General features: G+C 53.1%; 1 protein-coding gene across 1 annotated transcript in view; it reads right to left on the bottom strand.

Annotated features, from left to right (window-relative positions):
• LOC140411465 (uncharacterized) overlaps positions 1 to 15,471 on the bottom strand; it is a 58,823-nt gene extending 43,352 nt beyond the window's left edge. The window contains exons 1-2 of the mRNA XM_072500562.1: positions 15,468 to 15,471; positions 14,124 to 14,291 (exon numbers count right to left, since the gene is read on the bottom strand). Of these exons, the coding sequence (XP_072356663.1) occupies positions 14,124 to 14,291; positions 15,468 to 15,471 (172 nt within the window). The remainder of the gene's footprint in view (positions 1 to 14,123; positions 14,292 to 15,467) is intronic.
• Between the last annotated feature and the right edge of the window lie 319 nt (positions 15,472 to 15,790).

Below are 15,790 nucleotides of genomic sequence, written 5' to 3'. Positions count from 1 at the left end.
CCTCCCAAGTGACCGCAAGTACACAGCCTTCGAGGCAGACGGGCGATTATACCATTTCCTAAGGGTCCCATTTGGCGTCACAAACGGGGTCTCGGTCTTCCAACGGGAGATGGACCGAATGGTTGATCAACATGGGTTGCGGGCCACGTTCCCGTATCTCGACAATGTAACCATCTGCGGCCATGACCAGCAGGACCACGACGCCAACCTCCAAAAATTCCTCCAGACCGCCAAAGCCTTGAACCTCACGTACAACGAGGACAAGTGCGTTTTTAGCACCAATCGGCTAGCCATTCTGGGCTACGTAGTGCGCAATGGGATAATAGGCCCCGACCCCGAACGTATGCGCGCCCTCATGGAATTCCCCCTCCCGCACTGCCCAAAAGCCCTGAAACGCTGCCTGGGGTTCTTTTCATACTACGCCCAGTGGGTCCCCCAGTACGCAGACAAGGCCCGCCCCCTAATACAGACCACGACCTTCCCTCTGTCGACAGAGGCTTGCCAGGCCTTCAGCCGCATCAAAGCGGATATCGCAAAGGCCACGATGCGCGCCATCGACGAGTCCCTCCCCTTCCAGGTCGAGAGCAACGCCTCCGACGCAGCTCTAGCGGCCACCCTTAACCAAGCGGGCAGACCCGTGGCTTTTTTCTCCCGGACCCTCCACGCCTCAGAAATCCGCCACTCCTCAGTGGAAAAGGAAGCCCAAGCCATAGTGGAAGCTGTGCGACATTGGAGGCATTACCTGGCCGGCAGGAGATTCACTCTCCTCACTGACCAACGGTCGGTAGCCTTCATGTTCGATAATGCACTGCGGGGCAAAATCAAAAACGACAAGATCTTAAGGTGGAGGATCGAGCTTTCCACCTTCAACTACGAGATTTTGTATCGTCCCGGAAAGCTGAACGAGCCGTCCGATGCCCTATCCCGCGGTTCATGTGCCAACGCACAAATTAACCGCCTCCAAACACTCCACGAGGACCTCTGCCACCCGGAGGTCACTCGGTTTTACCACTTCATCAAGTCCCGCAACGTCCCATACTCTTTAGAGGAGGTCCGTACAGTCACAAGGGACTGCCACATCTGCGCGGAATGCAAACCGCAATTTTTCAGGCCGGATGGTGCGCACCTGATTAAGGCTTCCCGCCCCTTTGAACGCCTCAGTCTCGATTTCAAAGGGCCCCTCCCCTCCACCGACCGCAACGCATATTTTCTTAATGTGGTGGACGAATACTCCCGCTTCCCATTTGCCATTCCCTGCTCTGACATGACCGCGGCCACAGTCATTAAAGCCCTGAACAGCATCTTCACACTGTTCGGTTACCCCGCATACGTCCACAGCGACAGGGGGTCCTCTTTCATGAGTGACGAGCTGCACCAGTTCCTGCTCAGTAAGGTCGAAAGGGTTCACCTCCTCCACGCGAACCCGCAGTACGCTTACGTGGAGTACCCCGACGGCCGACAGGACACGGTCTCCCTGCGGGATCTGGCGCCCGCCGGCAACACACACACCCCCCCCCGACACCATTCACCCAACCCCCCCCCCTTCCTGCCACCGCCGCAACCCGCGACCGCCCCCTTCCCAGGAGGATCGGTTCCCCTCCCCTCAGGCCCGACCAAGAGTAAAGCCCAAGCTGAAACCGTAAGGCTCCCGGAGACGACAACACCGGTACAAGCACCACCACCACCACCGGGGCCGAGGCGATCGACACGGACGACCAGACCGCCCGACCGACTCGTGGCGTCGATCAAAATCAAAATATGGACTTTTCACAAGAACATTTTGCTTTTCTCCCTATACCCTCTGTAAATAGTCGAAACAGGACAAAATTGTACAATACTGTATTGCCATGTGAATGTTTTTTTTTCCTCCCAGGACCAGCCCTGTAAACCCTTACCACCATACGAAGCATCACCCCGCCGGGTTCATTTTTGACAAGGGGTGAATGTGGTAGTATGTATTGGGGGTCATGTGGGACTGGAAGCCCTAATGTCATTGGCTGACAGATCCCGGGTCCTGGTTGGCCGTTGACCTCTAGCTCCGCCCTGAAGGCGGAGTATAAGAAGCCGGAGTCCTCCCCCGCAGGCCATTCTACTATCGAGCTGCGGGGGAACAGACACGCTTAATAAAGCCTCATCGACTTCACTCTATTCGTCTCACGGAGTCTTTGTGCGCTACACTACCCTTCATATTGCGCTTGGTGGGTGTAGTGGACCCTCAAGCTCACTTTGAGATCATGGCACCTTTTCAAAATGGTGGCATGATCTCTGAGGAGCTGGTCTGTCCAGTGAGTTTAGCTCCCCAGTCATGAAAACAATTTTAAGGGCGCGATTTAATGGGAAAATTTATAAGTGTGGTAGCGAGCGGGAACTGCTGCGAGCTTCCTGATGCTTGACCTGTTGAGGCTGTCCTGGTATCAAACTTTTTTTTTCTTTTGATTGTTTTCTTTTTTTTTTAAATGTTTTTATTAGCGTTTTTCCTTTAAGACTTAACAAAAATAAAAATACACAAATTTGTACAAACCAATTAAAAAATTTTAAAGCCCTGCATTCGAGTTAGACTCCAAAACCCAACTCCCCCTGTTCCCTAACCCCCCCTCACCTTTTTATTATATATGGCACGATTCCCCCAAAACAACTTCTTTGTTAATTTGTGGCGGGTTTTTCAGGGAGTTTCTGCTGGCAAGTTCCCCACCACTATTTAATGACACTTAGGATTGGATTCTCCCGCCCCTCCCGCTGCAAGATCGCCACAGGTGAGACGCAACAGTGAAAAAATCCATTGACCTCAGGCGGGATTCTCCGGTCACCGGGCGAGCACAGCCGGAGAATCCCGCCCTTAGTCACTGTGATGAATGATATCTGTATACATATGTACCTTTAATGCGTAGGCCCCTTTAAGACCGCCCCCCAGGAAGCTGTATATAAGGTTACGTTCAGTAGGCAGCGTGCAGTGAGCACACTTCTCGGCAGCTGTCTGGTTTTCTGGTTGTTAAAGCCTTTGTATTATCAAACTCCTCTCCTGAGTCGTAATTGAGGGTATCTCAATTTAATAACCCGACTACATCATGATGGACGGCGGTCTAAAGCCGGAGAAGCTCAATTTGGACGCTCGGTCGCCGGAAGCCACTGAAATTTTTAAATACTGGCTCCGGTGCTTTGAGGCCTATCTGAATTCCTCAGAGACAGAAGTTAACGGACCTCGCAAGCTGAGCTTCCAACATGCCCGGGTGGGCCACCGACTATCCTCCGTGATCGAGAAAGCTACGACGTACGAAACGGCGGTCAAAATCCTACAGAAGTGCTTCGTAAAGCCGATAAACGAGGTACATGCCAGACATTTGCTCTCGACTGCCACCACGCTCCGGGAAACGCTAGATGAATACTTGGAGAGACTCACTGCGCTCGCCAGTAACTGCGACCATAAAGAGGTGACGGCAGAAGTCCACATGAACTTACATATTCCTGATGCTTTCGCGTCCGGTATCCGATCCATGTACATCCAGCAGTGGCTCCTAGAAGACGGAGCGAAGGACCTCCAACGCACGGTAACGCTCGCCTCTTCCCTGGAAGCGGCCCACCATAATCTCCGCACGTACTCCACAGACCTTGCAAACCCCTCTCAATCCCCTCCAGACTCGGCCACGCTTCAGGCCTGCGCCGCGCGGCGACCCGCTCACACCGGGGGCCCCCAATGCTATTTCTGTGGGCAAGGCCAGCACTCACGCCAGTGTTGCCCGGCCCGCTCCGCTATCTGCGGCGAATGCGGAAAGAAGGGGCACTTTGCGAAGGTCTGCTTGGCTGGGCCCAAAGGCCAGAAACAAAAGTCTCATCGGGCACAGAAATCGAACTCCCGGGACACAGGCCCCGCAACGCCTACTTCCGACGCGTCATCGGCCTCGTGCGAGTCATGGCGGTGGCCATCTTCAAAACCCAAAACGTGCGACCGACGGCGGCGGCCATTTTGCGAGTCCGATTCAACCGAGGACTCTGACTGCCGCAACTATGAGCGATCACGCTCGATCAATCTCGGCCGAAGCACCTGCGAAACTCAATGATGCAGGTTCAAATCAACAGCTGCGACATCCCCGGCCTTTTTGACTCCGGGAGCACGGAGAGTTTTATCCATCCAGACACGGTAAAACGCTGCTCCCTGCGCACCTATCCCATCTCCCAAACTATCGCCCTCACATCTGAGTCTCATTCGGTCCCAATCACGGGGTATTGTGTCGCGAACCTCGCTATCCAAGGCGCCAAATTTGCCCGTTTTAAACTTTATATCCTCCCTCACCTCCCTCACCCCCCCTGCTGCTCGGTCTGGACTTTCAGTGCAGCCACCGAAGTCTGAAGTTCGGCGGACCCCTGCCCCCGCTCATGGTATGTAGCCTGGCGACACTCAAAGTTGCACCACCCCCCTCTTCGCGAACCTCACTCCCGACTGTAAGCCCGTCGCCACCAGGAGTCGGCATTACAGTGCCCAAGACTTGACTGTCATCAAGTCAGACGTTCAGCGGCTACTAAAAGAAGGGTCATAGAGGCTAGCAACAGCCCTTGGAGGGCACAAGTACTGGTAGTCCGCTCCGGGGAAAAACAATGTATGGTGGTGGACTATAGCCAGACCATAAACCGCTTTACGCAACTCAATGCGTACCCACTTCCCCGCATAGCAAAAATGGTGAACCAAATCGCCCAGTGTTGAGTATTCTCCACGGTCGACCTAAAATCGGCCTATCATCAACTCCCTATCCGCCCAGAGGACAGCCCCTATACAGCCTTCGAAGCAGCCGTTCGGCTCTTCCATTTCCTCAGGGTCCCTTTCGGGGTCACAAACGGAGTCTCAGTTTTCCAAAGAGCAATGGATCAAATGGTGGACCAGTACGGCTTACGGGCTACATACCCGTACTTGGACAACGTCACCATCTGCGGCCATGACCAGCAGGACCATGACGAAAACCTGAGGAAGTTCCTCCAGACATTGAACATAAAGGCGACCGACCGTTAGTCGGTGACGAGGGCAAACCTCCTACCGGCTAGGTAGTGCCTCCAGTGCCGCACAGCCTCCACTATGGCTTGTTCCTCCTTCTCGACTGCAGAATGTCGAATTTCCGAGGCGGTAAGTGTTCGGGAGAAGAATGCTACTGGTCTGCCCGCCTGGTTGAGGGTAGCAGCCAGTGCTTTCTACCTGGAAGGGAATGGTTTCGTCCACCGCGTGCATGGCGGCCTTGATGATATTGGCCTTGATACGACTGAAGGCCGACTGAGGCTCAGCCATCAGGGGAAAAACCGTGGTCTTAATGAGTGGACGGGCTTTTTCCGCATATCTGGGGGCCCACTGGGCATAATAGGAAAAGAGCCCTAGGCACCGTTTGAGTGCCTTGAGGCTACAGGGGAGGGGAAGTTCCTTAAGGGGGCGCATGCGGTCGGGGTCTGGCCCCAGGACCCCATTTTCCACGATGTAGCCGAGGATGACTAGCCGGGTTGTGTGGAACACGCATTTCTCTTCATTGTATGTCAGATTGAGGACTTCAAAGGGCCCCTCCCGTCCACCAACCGCAACACCTACTTCCTCACTGTCATCGATGAATTCTCCCGCTTCCCATTCGCTGTCCCCTGCCCCGATATGACCTCGGCCTCCGTAATCAAGGCACTGCACAGCATCTTCACCCTGTTTGGTTTCCCCGCTTATATCCACAGCGACCGGGGTACATCGTTCATGAGCGATGAGCTGCGTCAGTATCTGCTCAACAAGGGCATCGCCTCGACCAGAACGACCAGTTATAACCCGCGGGGAAACGTGCAGGCGGAGAGGGAGAACGCAACAGTTTGGAAGGCTGTTCTTCTAGCCCTACGGTCAAGAAGTCTCCCAATTGCCCGCTGGCAGGAGGTCCTACCCGATGCCCTACACTCCATTAGGTCGCTCCTCTGTACGGCCACGAACGAGAACCCTCGCAACCGTTTGCTTGTCTTCCCCAGGAAGTCCACCTCTGGGGTCTCGCTTCCACGTTGGCTGACGACTCCGGGACCAGTTCTACTCAGGAGGCACGAGATGAGCCATAAGACAGATCCACTGGTCGAGAGGGTCCAATTATTACACGCAAACCCTCAACACGCCTACGCCGAGCACCCCGACGGCAGGCAGGACACCGTTTCCCTGCGAGACCTGGCCCCCCCTTCCACCGACGCTCCCCTCCCCACACCGGCGGTCGACTCCGATAGCGCCCCCCCATAGCGCCCCCCTCCCCCCAGCCGGCGCCGGCACCAATCACCCTAGTCACCCCGGATACCCCCCCTGCTCCAACGCGGGCAAAGGCTCAGACAACCGTGTTCCTGGATATACCACCACCAAGGACGACCGTGTCCGCTGCACCATCGCCGGAGATGAGAAGGTCGACACGGGCAATCAGACCACCCAAAAGATTGAACTTGTAATTCCACTTCACCCCCGACGGACTATGCGTTTTTTTAAACAGAGGGTGAATGTGATGAATGACATCTGTATACATATGTACCTTTAATGCGTAGGCCCCTTCAAGACCGGGTTTGGAATCCTGGGTGCCTCCGCCTCCGGCTCTGCCCCCAGGAAGCTGTATATAAGGTTACGTTCATTAGGCAGCGTGCAGTGAGCACACCTCTCGGCAGCTGTCTGGTTTTCTGGTTGTATTATCAAACTCCTCTCCTGAGTCGTAATTGAGGGTATCTCAGTCACTTTTGTGGGCCCTAGGGAGTTTCTCACCAGTTTAGCCCACACATAGAATTATTTTTAGCACTGGGGTCAGTCTGAGCCTTTCCTTCGCCCACTGCTTTTTTCCCCTCTCCTCTCTTCCTCTTTCTCCCATTTCCTGCGCCCCGCTGCCCTCGTCCCCTCCTTTCTGTGCCTCAGCTTTCGGTTTCAGAGCAAGGTGGTACAGTCCTGTACATACTGTGTTTCAGTTCCTCAGTTTCTCAGGGTGATGGTTTCACCTCTGTTCTGCTGCTGCTTTGCCAGCTTGTTCTTTTGGACTAACCCGTCCACTTCTGCAGGGCTGTAAAATAGTGTTCCCTGCTTTGGAATGTTACCCATAGCTTGGCTGGGTAGAACATCCCAAATTTCACCTCACTTTTGAACAGGGCCGCCTTCAGTCTGTTAAATTCGGTCCAGCGCTTGGCCAGGTCTGCCCCAATGTCCAGATGTATTTGTATCTGATGTCCCTCCCAGTTTCAGGTTCTCGTCTGCCTGGCCCATCTCAGGGTTCTCTCCCGGTCTTGGTACTGGTGCATTTTCACAATTATTGCCCTCGGCTGTTCCCTGGCTCTGGGTTTTGGTCGGAGCGATCTGTGTGCCCAGTCTATCTCTGGCGGGCTGGGTAAGCTGTCCCGTCCCACCAGGTTTCTCAGCATCTGTGCCATGTAGTCCGTGGGATTCCTGTCTTCGGTTCCCTCCAACTGTCACACTATTCTGAGGTTCTGGCGCATCGACCGGTTCACTTGGTCCTCGATCTTCCCTTAATGGTTTCCCTCGGCTGCCACTAACCTTGTTATTTCTGACTGCAGGGCAAAAATCCAGTCACTTTGGTCCGTGGAGGCCTTTTTTAGTTCCCTTATTGTGCCTCCCTGGGCCTCTATTGCTTTGCGACTGCCACCATGACCACTGTCTCGATTTCCAGCCTTATGTCCTCCTTGAGCTCCTTTAGCTCACTGGTGAAGAACTTCCTTCAGCCACCCTCCGGCGAGTGGGAGTTTCTTGCACTGCTTGTTGGCCCTCTCCTCCAGGTGCTGCCTGGCTTCCTCGCCTCGTGTGTCCGCCTTCTCGCTCGCTGGTTTCTCCAGGCTCCTGTTGCCTCTCGTTTCCATACAGCCTCTGGTGCAGCTGTTTGGCATTTTTGGAAATATCTTGGCCGGGATTCTCTGAAAATGCGGCTCAGTGTTGACGCCGGTGTAAACACCGGTGTATTTCACACCGGCGTCAACGGGCCTCTTGGCCCAGCGATTCTGTACAGGGGGCCAGCACAGCTCTGCGCTGCTCCAGCTGCTGTACGCGGCCCTGCCCTAATTGCCACGGGCCCACGCATGCGCGCGGCGGCCGCTTGCGTGCCAGAGCTGGGCAACATGACGGATCAACATAGCGGGCTGGCGCGGAAGAAGGTAGGCCCCTCCAAAATCGCGCGCTCCACCCGGTCGGTGGTCCCCGATCGCGGGCCTGGCCGTCGTGGAGGCCCCCCCGAAGCCTGATCTCCCCAACCCGCCCCCCCAACCAGAGCGGTCAGCGCGGCCGTGGGTTCGAGCTCCCTCCGGTGGAACCATACGGGAACCACGCCGGCGGAACTCAGCGGGAACTTGGCCGGTCGACCGCGGAGAATCGCCGTGGGGCCTCTTTCAATGGCCCCCGACCGGCGCCAGGTCGACTGCGCGATCGCGGCATCGGACCGGCGTCGCAGGCCGTCTTGGTGTCAATGCCGATTCTCCGAGCCGGTGCGGGCTCGGAGAATCCCGACCCTTGTATCTTCTTGTGGTTAGTGCAGCTGCCTCACAACGCCGAGGTCGCAGGTTCGATCCCGGCTCTGGGTCACTGTCCGTGTGGAGTTTGCACATTCTCCCCGTGTCTGCGTGGGTTTCGCCCCACAACCCAAAGATATGCCGGTTAGGTGGATTGGCCACGCTAAATCATCCCTTAATTGGAAACAAATAATTGGGTACTCTAAATCTATTTTAAAAAATAGAATCAGTGCAAGAGGAGGTCATTCAGCCCATCAAGTCTGCACCGGCCCTTGTAAAGAGCACCCGACTTAAGCCCATCCACCGGGTCCCCGTAACCCAGTGACCACCCTATCCCCGTAATCCGTAACCCCACCTAACCTTTTGGGCACTAAGGGATAATTTAGGGTGGCCAATCCACCTAACCTGCAAATCTTTGGACTGTGGGAGAAAACCGGAGCACCCGGGGGACACCCACGCAGACACGGGAGGAAAGCGCAAACTCCACACAGACAGTCACCTGAGGTCAGAATTGAACCCGGATCCCTGCAGCTGTTAGGGAGCGGTGCTAACCACTGTGCCACTGTGCCATCCAGTTCAGGTGGGCTATTTTGGATAGAATTGCCTTGGACACCACCACTCATGCTGCCTTCCGTGCATCCGCCCAGCATATCCCCATCATCGAAGGTCTCTCTTGATTCCCAGTATCAAACGTCAATTGGTCCACTTAATGAGGCCCAACAGGCTTCAGGCTGCTAATGATGGTCACGCTGGCTCGTTCCGAGGGACCACGCCTGCCAGCTGTCTGCCAACAAGGGGAAGCAGCACTTAAACCAATCCGGAAAGAAGACTCCACACAGCTCGCAGCCGTGCCGCAGAGGAGACAAACCCCAAGGTTCGAGGATGACGACCTGGCCTGATTACTGGATGCGGTCTACTGCAGACGGGATACCCTATCCTCCCGAGGGGCTCAGAGCGTCAGCCACAAGGCTGCCAGTGTCACCTGGGAGGAAGTGGTAGTGGCCTTCAGCTCAGGGCGCATCACCTGGACGTCCAGCATCCAGTGCCGTTCGAAGGTGAACCACCTCCACCAGGCCGAACGGGTGGATTGGCACTGGCTCCTGGGCACTGGCCCCGCCTCCCCTTCCCCCTCGATGGCGATGCACCTGGCACAATCCCATCCAGCAGCAGACCTTGCCCCAGTCCATCCATGTCCAGCAGTGCTGCCCATGCCTGCACCCCATCCCCCCCAACATGTTCCTCATCCCCCACCCTCCCTCTGCGATGAACGAAGTGTGCAGCTCATGATGGCCTCTCTGTGTCCCGTAGGAGAAGTTGGCCCACAACAGATGGGAGAGGGTCCAGATGGGCGGCAGGGGGCCAGACATCAGAGTCCTCACCCCCACGAGGAATGGGCCTAGGGGTTACCATTAATCAGAAACTTAAGTGGACTAGCCATATTAATACTGTGACTATCAGGGCGGCTCAACTGCTAGGAATTGTATGGCAAGTAACGCACCTCCTGACTCCCCAAAACCTCTCCACCATCTACAAGGCACAAGTCAGGAGTGTAATGGAATACTCTCCACTTTTCTGGATGAGTACAGCTCCAACAACAGTCAAGAACCTCAACACCACTCAGGACAAAGCAGCCCACTTGATTGCTCCTCCTTCCACAAACATTCAAACCCCCATCACCGACAGCCAGTGGCAACAGTGTGAAATATCTACAAGATGCACTGCAGTAACTTACCACGGTTCCTTAGGCGGCACCTCCCAAACCCACGACCACTACCAAATAGAAGGACTAGAGCAGCAGATACTTGGGAACCCCACCACCTATAATAATAACCTAATAATAATAATCTTTATTGTCACAAGTAGGCTAACATTAACACTGCAATAAAGTTACTGTGAAAAGCCCCTAGTCACCACATTCCGGCACCTGTTCAGGTACACGGAGGGAGAATTCAGAATGTCCAAATTACCTACAGCACATATTTCAGAACTTGTGGGAGGAAACCGCAGCACCCGGAGGAAACCCACACAGACACAGGGAGAACGTGCAGACTCCGCACAGACAGTGACCCAAGCCGGGAATCGAACCTGGATCCCTGGCGCTGTGAAGAAACAGTGCTAACCACTGTGTTACTATGCCTGGAGCTTCCCCTCCAAGTCACTCATCACCCTGACTTGGAAATATATGACGTTCCTTCACTGGCGTTGGGGCTAAATCCTGGAACTCCCTCCCTATTAGCACAGTCTCTTTACCTACACACTCAAGGATTGCAGCAGTTTAAGAAGGCAGGTCACCTTCTGAAAGGCAGCTGGGGATGAGCAATAAATGCTGGCCTAACCAGCAACGCCCCACATCCCATAAATGAATAAAAAACAATTTGGAGGCCATGGTAGGATGATGTCAAGACGTCATTAGCTCAGATGTAGTCCTGGAAATAATAGCTTAATGTTTGTTGGTGGAATCGTAGTCCAGGGGCAGGTAGGAACAAGTGCTAAATTGACTTTCAGTCTCAGCTACGTAGAGGTCATTATGCCAGGCAACAACAGCACCACACTCATCAGTAGATTTAACGACAATAGTTTCAATAAGACACTTGTTGTTGACTTTACCAAGTAAGGCGGCAGCTTATTTGATAAAGGAAAGCAGATGTCTGAGTTGAGGATCCATCAAGTTCCTCCTTCTTTACTGTGGACGTGATCTTCTGGCCTTGTTACACTCACACTCAAGCATAACGAGTCCGGTGAATAGCAGCAAACAGTTTGTGATGCAACTGGTCCATTCCCGTAGGCAAAATCGGAATCTCGCCGTAGCATGGTGAGAAACCAATTATAACCACTTAAGTCCCATTTCCATACAATTAATAAGAGCCTCCTGTCATTCAGCGGCCTCCCCAGCAAGTGGTCACGCTTGCGCCAATTAGAACTCCTTTTGAAAAACGTGAACCTGGTGGAAGGGCTTCCGTGAGGAGCCGAGGAGGAGGTTAGCAATCTTTGCTCAGGCAAAGAGCTCGGTATTGTGTTATGCTTCTTCATATAGCATAAGTTGCTTCCTTGATGTATACTCTGACAAAGGAAGGTTCAGACTTGGAGATAGGTTGAACAGTTAACAATTCTCCAACTTGAGTTCGACTCTCCTGCTGATCTTGCTATAGTAACTCAATCTAACTAACCAGTCTGCTCTAATCTATGGGCTGGGTGTGATGCTCTGATCTGCCCCGGTCTCTTTGAGTGTCGCCTATGGAAAGAGAAAGAGCATGTGTGCCCTGTCCTTTTATATGGGTAGCCCCCTTGTGGTAGTGTCACATCTGAGTGTCTTGACTGCCCATTGGTCGTGTCCTATCCTATGTGTTCATTAGCTGTACGTCTGCATGTCATGATGTCTCTGGTGCTCCCTCTAGTGTTTATCTAGTTGCAGTGTACCTACATTCACACCTTGTGTATTTACAGTGATGCATATCACCACACCTGGGGGCACTGGGCTTGCCACCCTAATACTTGGTGAGGGGTGGGGGACCCTCCGCAGGGGTGGGCCGCCACAGGAGGGTGGGGGGGATGTGCTGGGGGGCAACTGGGGAGGGGGCAATCGCTCGCGGCACCACAATACCAACCCCTGGATCCCAACCCCATTCCAGGGGCAACTCCTGTCCCTGCCCATCTGCCACACCGATCACTGGCTTCTGCGGCCTCTGGCAGCACAGCTGAAGGCTATCGCTGATAGGGAATTCGTATTCGTGGTTAAGTGAGCACTTCACACATGCCAAATGGGTTCCTGTGGGTAGGCGGGCCATGTAGCATTTGGATGTCATTGCCTAGTATTCTGATCGCTTGATGCCTGGATACTTTCTGGGAGTCAACATCACACACGCAGCAGCCAACATCCGAACACCCAGGGGATGGGACACAGCTCCCGGGATATGACCACGGCTGGAGGGAGGGTGGGTGCCATGGGGAGTGGGGGTTGCCTGGAGAGATAGGCAAAGGGTCCGGGGTCAGCCTGCATTGTGGAAGAAAGTGACAGAGGCATCATAATGTTTGTGCAAAAAGTTGTTTAAGTGCTGTACAATACCCCATTCCCGATAACGCTGCCCCCCCAACCTCTCCCCCCCCCCAGCTCCCAACCCTACCCCCTCCCCACCCCCTACCAAACTCCTCCCCCTTACCCCAGTGCCCTCAGTGATGCTCAACGTGCCTAGCCCTAATAGCCACTACATCTAGGAGTGTCCCCAGGATGCACATCTAAGGTAGAAACAGCCAACTACTTACCTCATGCCGTGACCTTCGATGCCCCTGGCGGGCGTCCCCTGGGGGCTCTGTGGTCGGAGGTCCCCGCTCACTTGTCGATGGCACATGGACAGCTGTGCCACCCTGTCCCGTATGCTGACCCCGAGAAGCAGCCTCATCAGGGGGGTGGAACTCGGGTGCTGGTGGCCACTGTCGCTGCCCGATGGGACAGGCCCGTGTTGGCACTCAGTGCTCCCTGCTCCCAGTTGGTTCCACTAGGGCCCTGGGGTTCATCTTTGAATGGAGGGTCAGCTGGTTCAAACCCCGGCGGTCCCTGCATCATCTGGCTCTGCCAGCCCTGGTGGTTCCCCATAGTCCGCACCATCGTGTCAATGCCCTCGGCCGTACTCCTCAGTGACTGGGACACATCCCCCAGTGACTGGGCCATGCTCTGCAATGCCTCAGCCATGCCCACCTGTGACTGGGACAAGCTCAGCAGCGCTTCGGCCATTCCCATCTGAGAGTGGAACATGTCCCACAGAACCCCTGGTATTGGGTGACATCCCCCAGTTAGGCAAACATACTGCCGAGACCCTCAGTCATGGCCGTCACCGACTGTGCGACGCCTTGGACACCTTCACTCATGGTGCCGACGCCGTGCAGCACTGGCTGCCTTGTGGCTCACTCTCCGGCACCCTTGGGGGAACAGGACATCCATTCCGGCTTCCACTGCATCCAGCAGCCTCCCCAGGTCAGCATCTCCGAATCTTGAGGCTGGTCTCCTCGGCGCCATTGTTGTGAGCTGGCTGGGGTTGGCTGAGCAAGTGCAGCCTAAGTGTTGCTCGACATTGTTAGCGGGGGGCTGGCAAACGCGGCCCCGGCGAATCAGCTGGCGAGCCAGCATTCAGAGCGGGAAGCCCGTGAGGCCACGTTAAATGGACCAATAGCATTGCCGGCCTTGCAGGGCGGAGCCCCGGGAAACTCGTGGCAATTCCCGCTCAGTACAGCACTTGGAAATGTTTCCGAAAGATCGCGCCTTGTATTTTTTCTGAACCTCATCTCTCAGAGACTTTTTGGGTAAAATCAAATTGTTAAGTGAAAAAGAATAACTTTAAAAGTTTTGGTTAATTACCATCTCACAGTGAACCACAGACAGATTTTAAGGTGTGTGAAATATTTTTTTGGGGTGGGGCACGGTGGCGCAGTGGTCAGCACTGCTGACTACAGCACCGTGGACACAGAGTTCTCCCTGTGACTGCATGGGTTTCACCCCCACAAACCAAAGATGCGCCGGATAGGTGGATTGGCCGTGCCAAATTGCCCCTTAATTGGAAAATTATAATTGGGTACTCTAAACTTATATTAAAAAATGAAATATACTTTTTACAAGTGACTTATGTTGCATAAGGTTTTTGGTTTATTCCGTTCACACTCACCTGTTGTAAGCGTGATGCCAGTTATATTAAATGTGCCATTTTCAAGAGTCAAATTAATGGGGTGCGATAATCTCTGAAGTAATTTCAGTGGTAATTCACGAATTTTTGACATGTCATTTTCTGTTACGTTCAGTGCAACCTCCAGCTTGTATTCATGTTGTTGATTGACTGTAACATTAAAAAAAAAAATAGTTCAATGGCTAAATAATTAACAACAATATTTCCCAGCAAAACAGTTAAACCTGGTTAATAATTTACCATGGCCAAAAACAAAACATCAGCGGTAATGAAATCGGTGACATCCATGAAGATTGGAAACAGTCTGATCTGGTGCCCATGCACAGTGGACAAAACAAATACTGGCAACTGTAGACTGACGAGGGCGGCACATGGCATAGTGGTTAGCACTGCTGCCTACAGCGCTGAGGACCCGGGTTCAAATCCCGGCCCTAGGTCACTCTCCGTGTGGAGTTTGCACATTCTCCTCGTGTCTGCGTGGGTTTCACCCCCACAACCCAAAGATGTGCAGGTTAGGTGGATTGGCCAAGCTAAATTGCCCCTTAATTAGAAAAAAATAATTGGGTACTCTGAATTTTTTATTAAAAGCTATAGAGGGACGAGGCTTACTCCCATTTCCTGTTAATTAATGAAATTTATTATCTGCAATAAATATGGAGACTATCTAAACAACAAAACTTAATAAACAACAATTGACACAGATTTGGATGAAGAAACTCCTGCCTAATCAGTCATCTCGAGGTCTTTCAAAAATAGACAGCCAAGTGCACTCTGGAAGTTCAACAGGAGGATGTCATTGGACTTCCAAAAGGTATTTGATAAAATTCCACGTTAATGACTGTGTAGGGGATTTTATTCTATCCAACTAACTCTTCACCTTTTCTGAGAATTTGGCGTAAAGCCAGCCCAGCCTTGAAAAATGTTGGCTCTACATTTAATAATAGCTAATTGTTGTTAACCATAGACATGAAGATGACTATGATCAAAGACCCGGATTGCTTTCCTTGCTGGTTTCCAGCCTTTATTTTTAATATCAGCTGGCTACAGTTGAATTTTAAAAATGAACTAATGAGCAACCTGCAACTGTTAATTATTATTTCCCTCAAAGTGCATTATTTATTATTATTATATGGGCAGCACCGTAGCACAGTGGTTAGCACTGCTGCCTCACTGCTCCAGGGACCCGGGTTCAATTCCGGCTCAGGTGGCTGTTTGAGAGGAGTTTGTACATTGTCCCCATGTGTGCGTGGGTTTCCTCCGGGTGCTCCGGTTTCCTCCCACAGTCCAAAGATGTGCGGGTAAGGTGAATTGGTCATGCTAAATTACCCATTGTGTCCAAAGGTTAGACGGGGTTTGCCTCGTATCCCAGTTCAGTTCTCTAATTCAGTTTTACTTTAGAAACATTGAAGTGTTTAATATTAAAGGAAACTGTGGGCGGGATTTAACCAAAAGTTTTGAACTGTGGTAGCGAGCAGGAACGACAGTGAGCCTCCTGACACTCGGCCCAGCGAGGTCATCACCATGACAAAAAAATAATGGCCCCACAGGCTTCATGCCCTAAAAGATAGGTTAGCACTATTGCTTCACACCGCCAGGGACCCAGTTTCAATTCCCGGCTTGGGTGACTGTCTGTGCGGAGTCTGCACGTT

Source organism: Scyliorhinus torazame, chromosome 4, assembly GCF_047496885.1.
Source record: "Scyliorhinus torazame isolate Kashiwa2021f chromosome 4, sScyTor2.1, whole genome shotgun sequence".
Lineage (NCBI taxonomy): Eukaryota > Metazoa > Chordata > Chondrichthyes > Carcharhiniformes > Scyliorhinidae > Scyliorhinus > Scyliorhinus torazame.
Note: the sequence above shows the minus strand (reverse complement) of the source record. Positions and strands in the feature narration are given on the sequence as shown.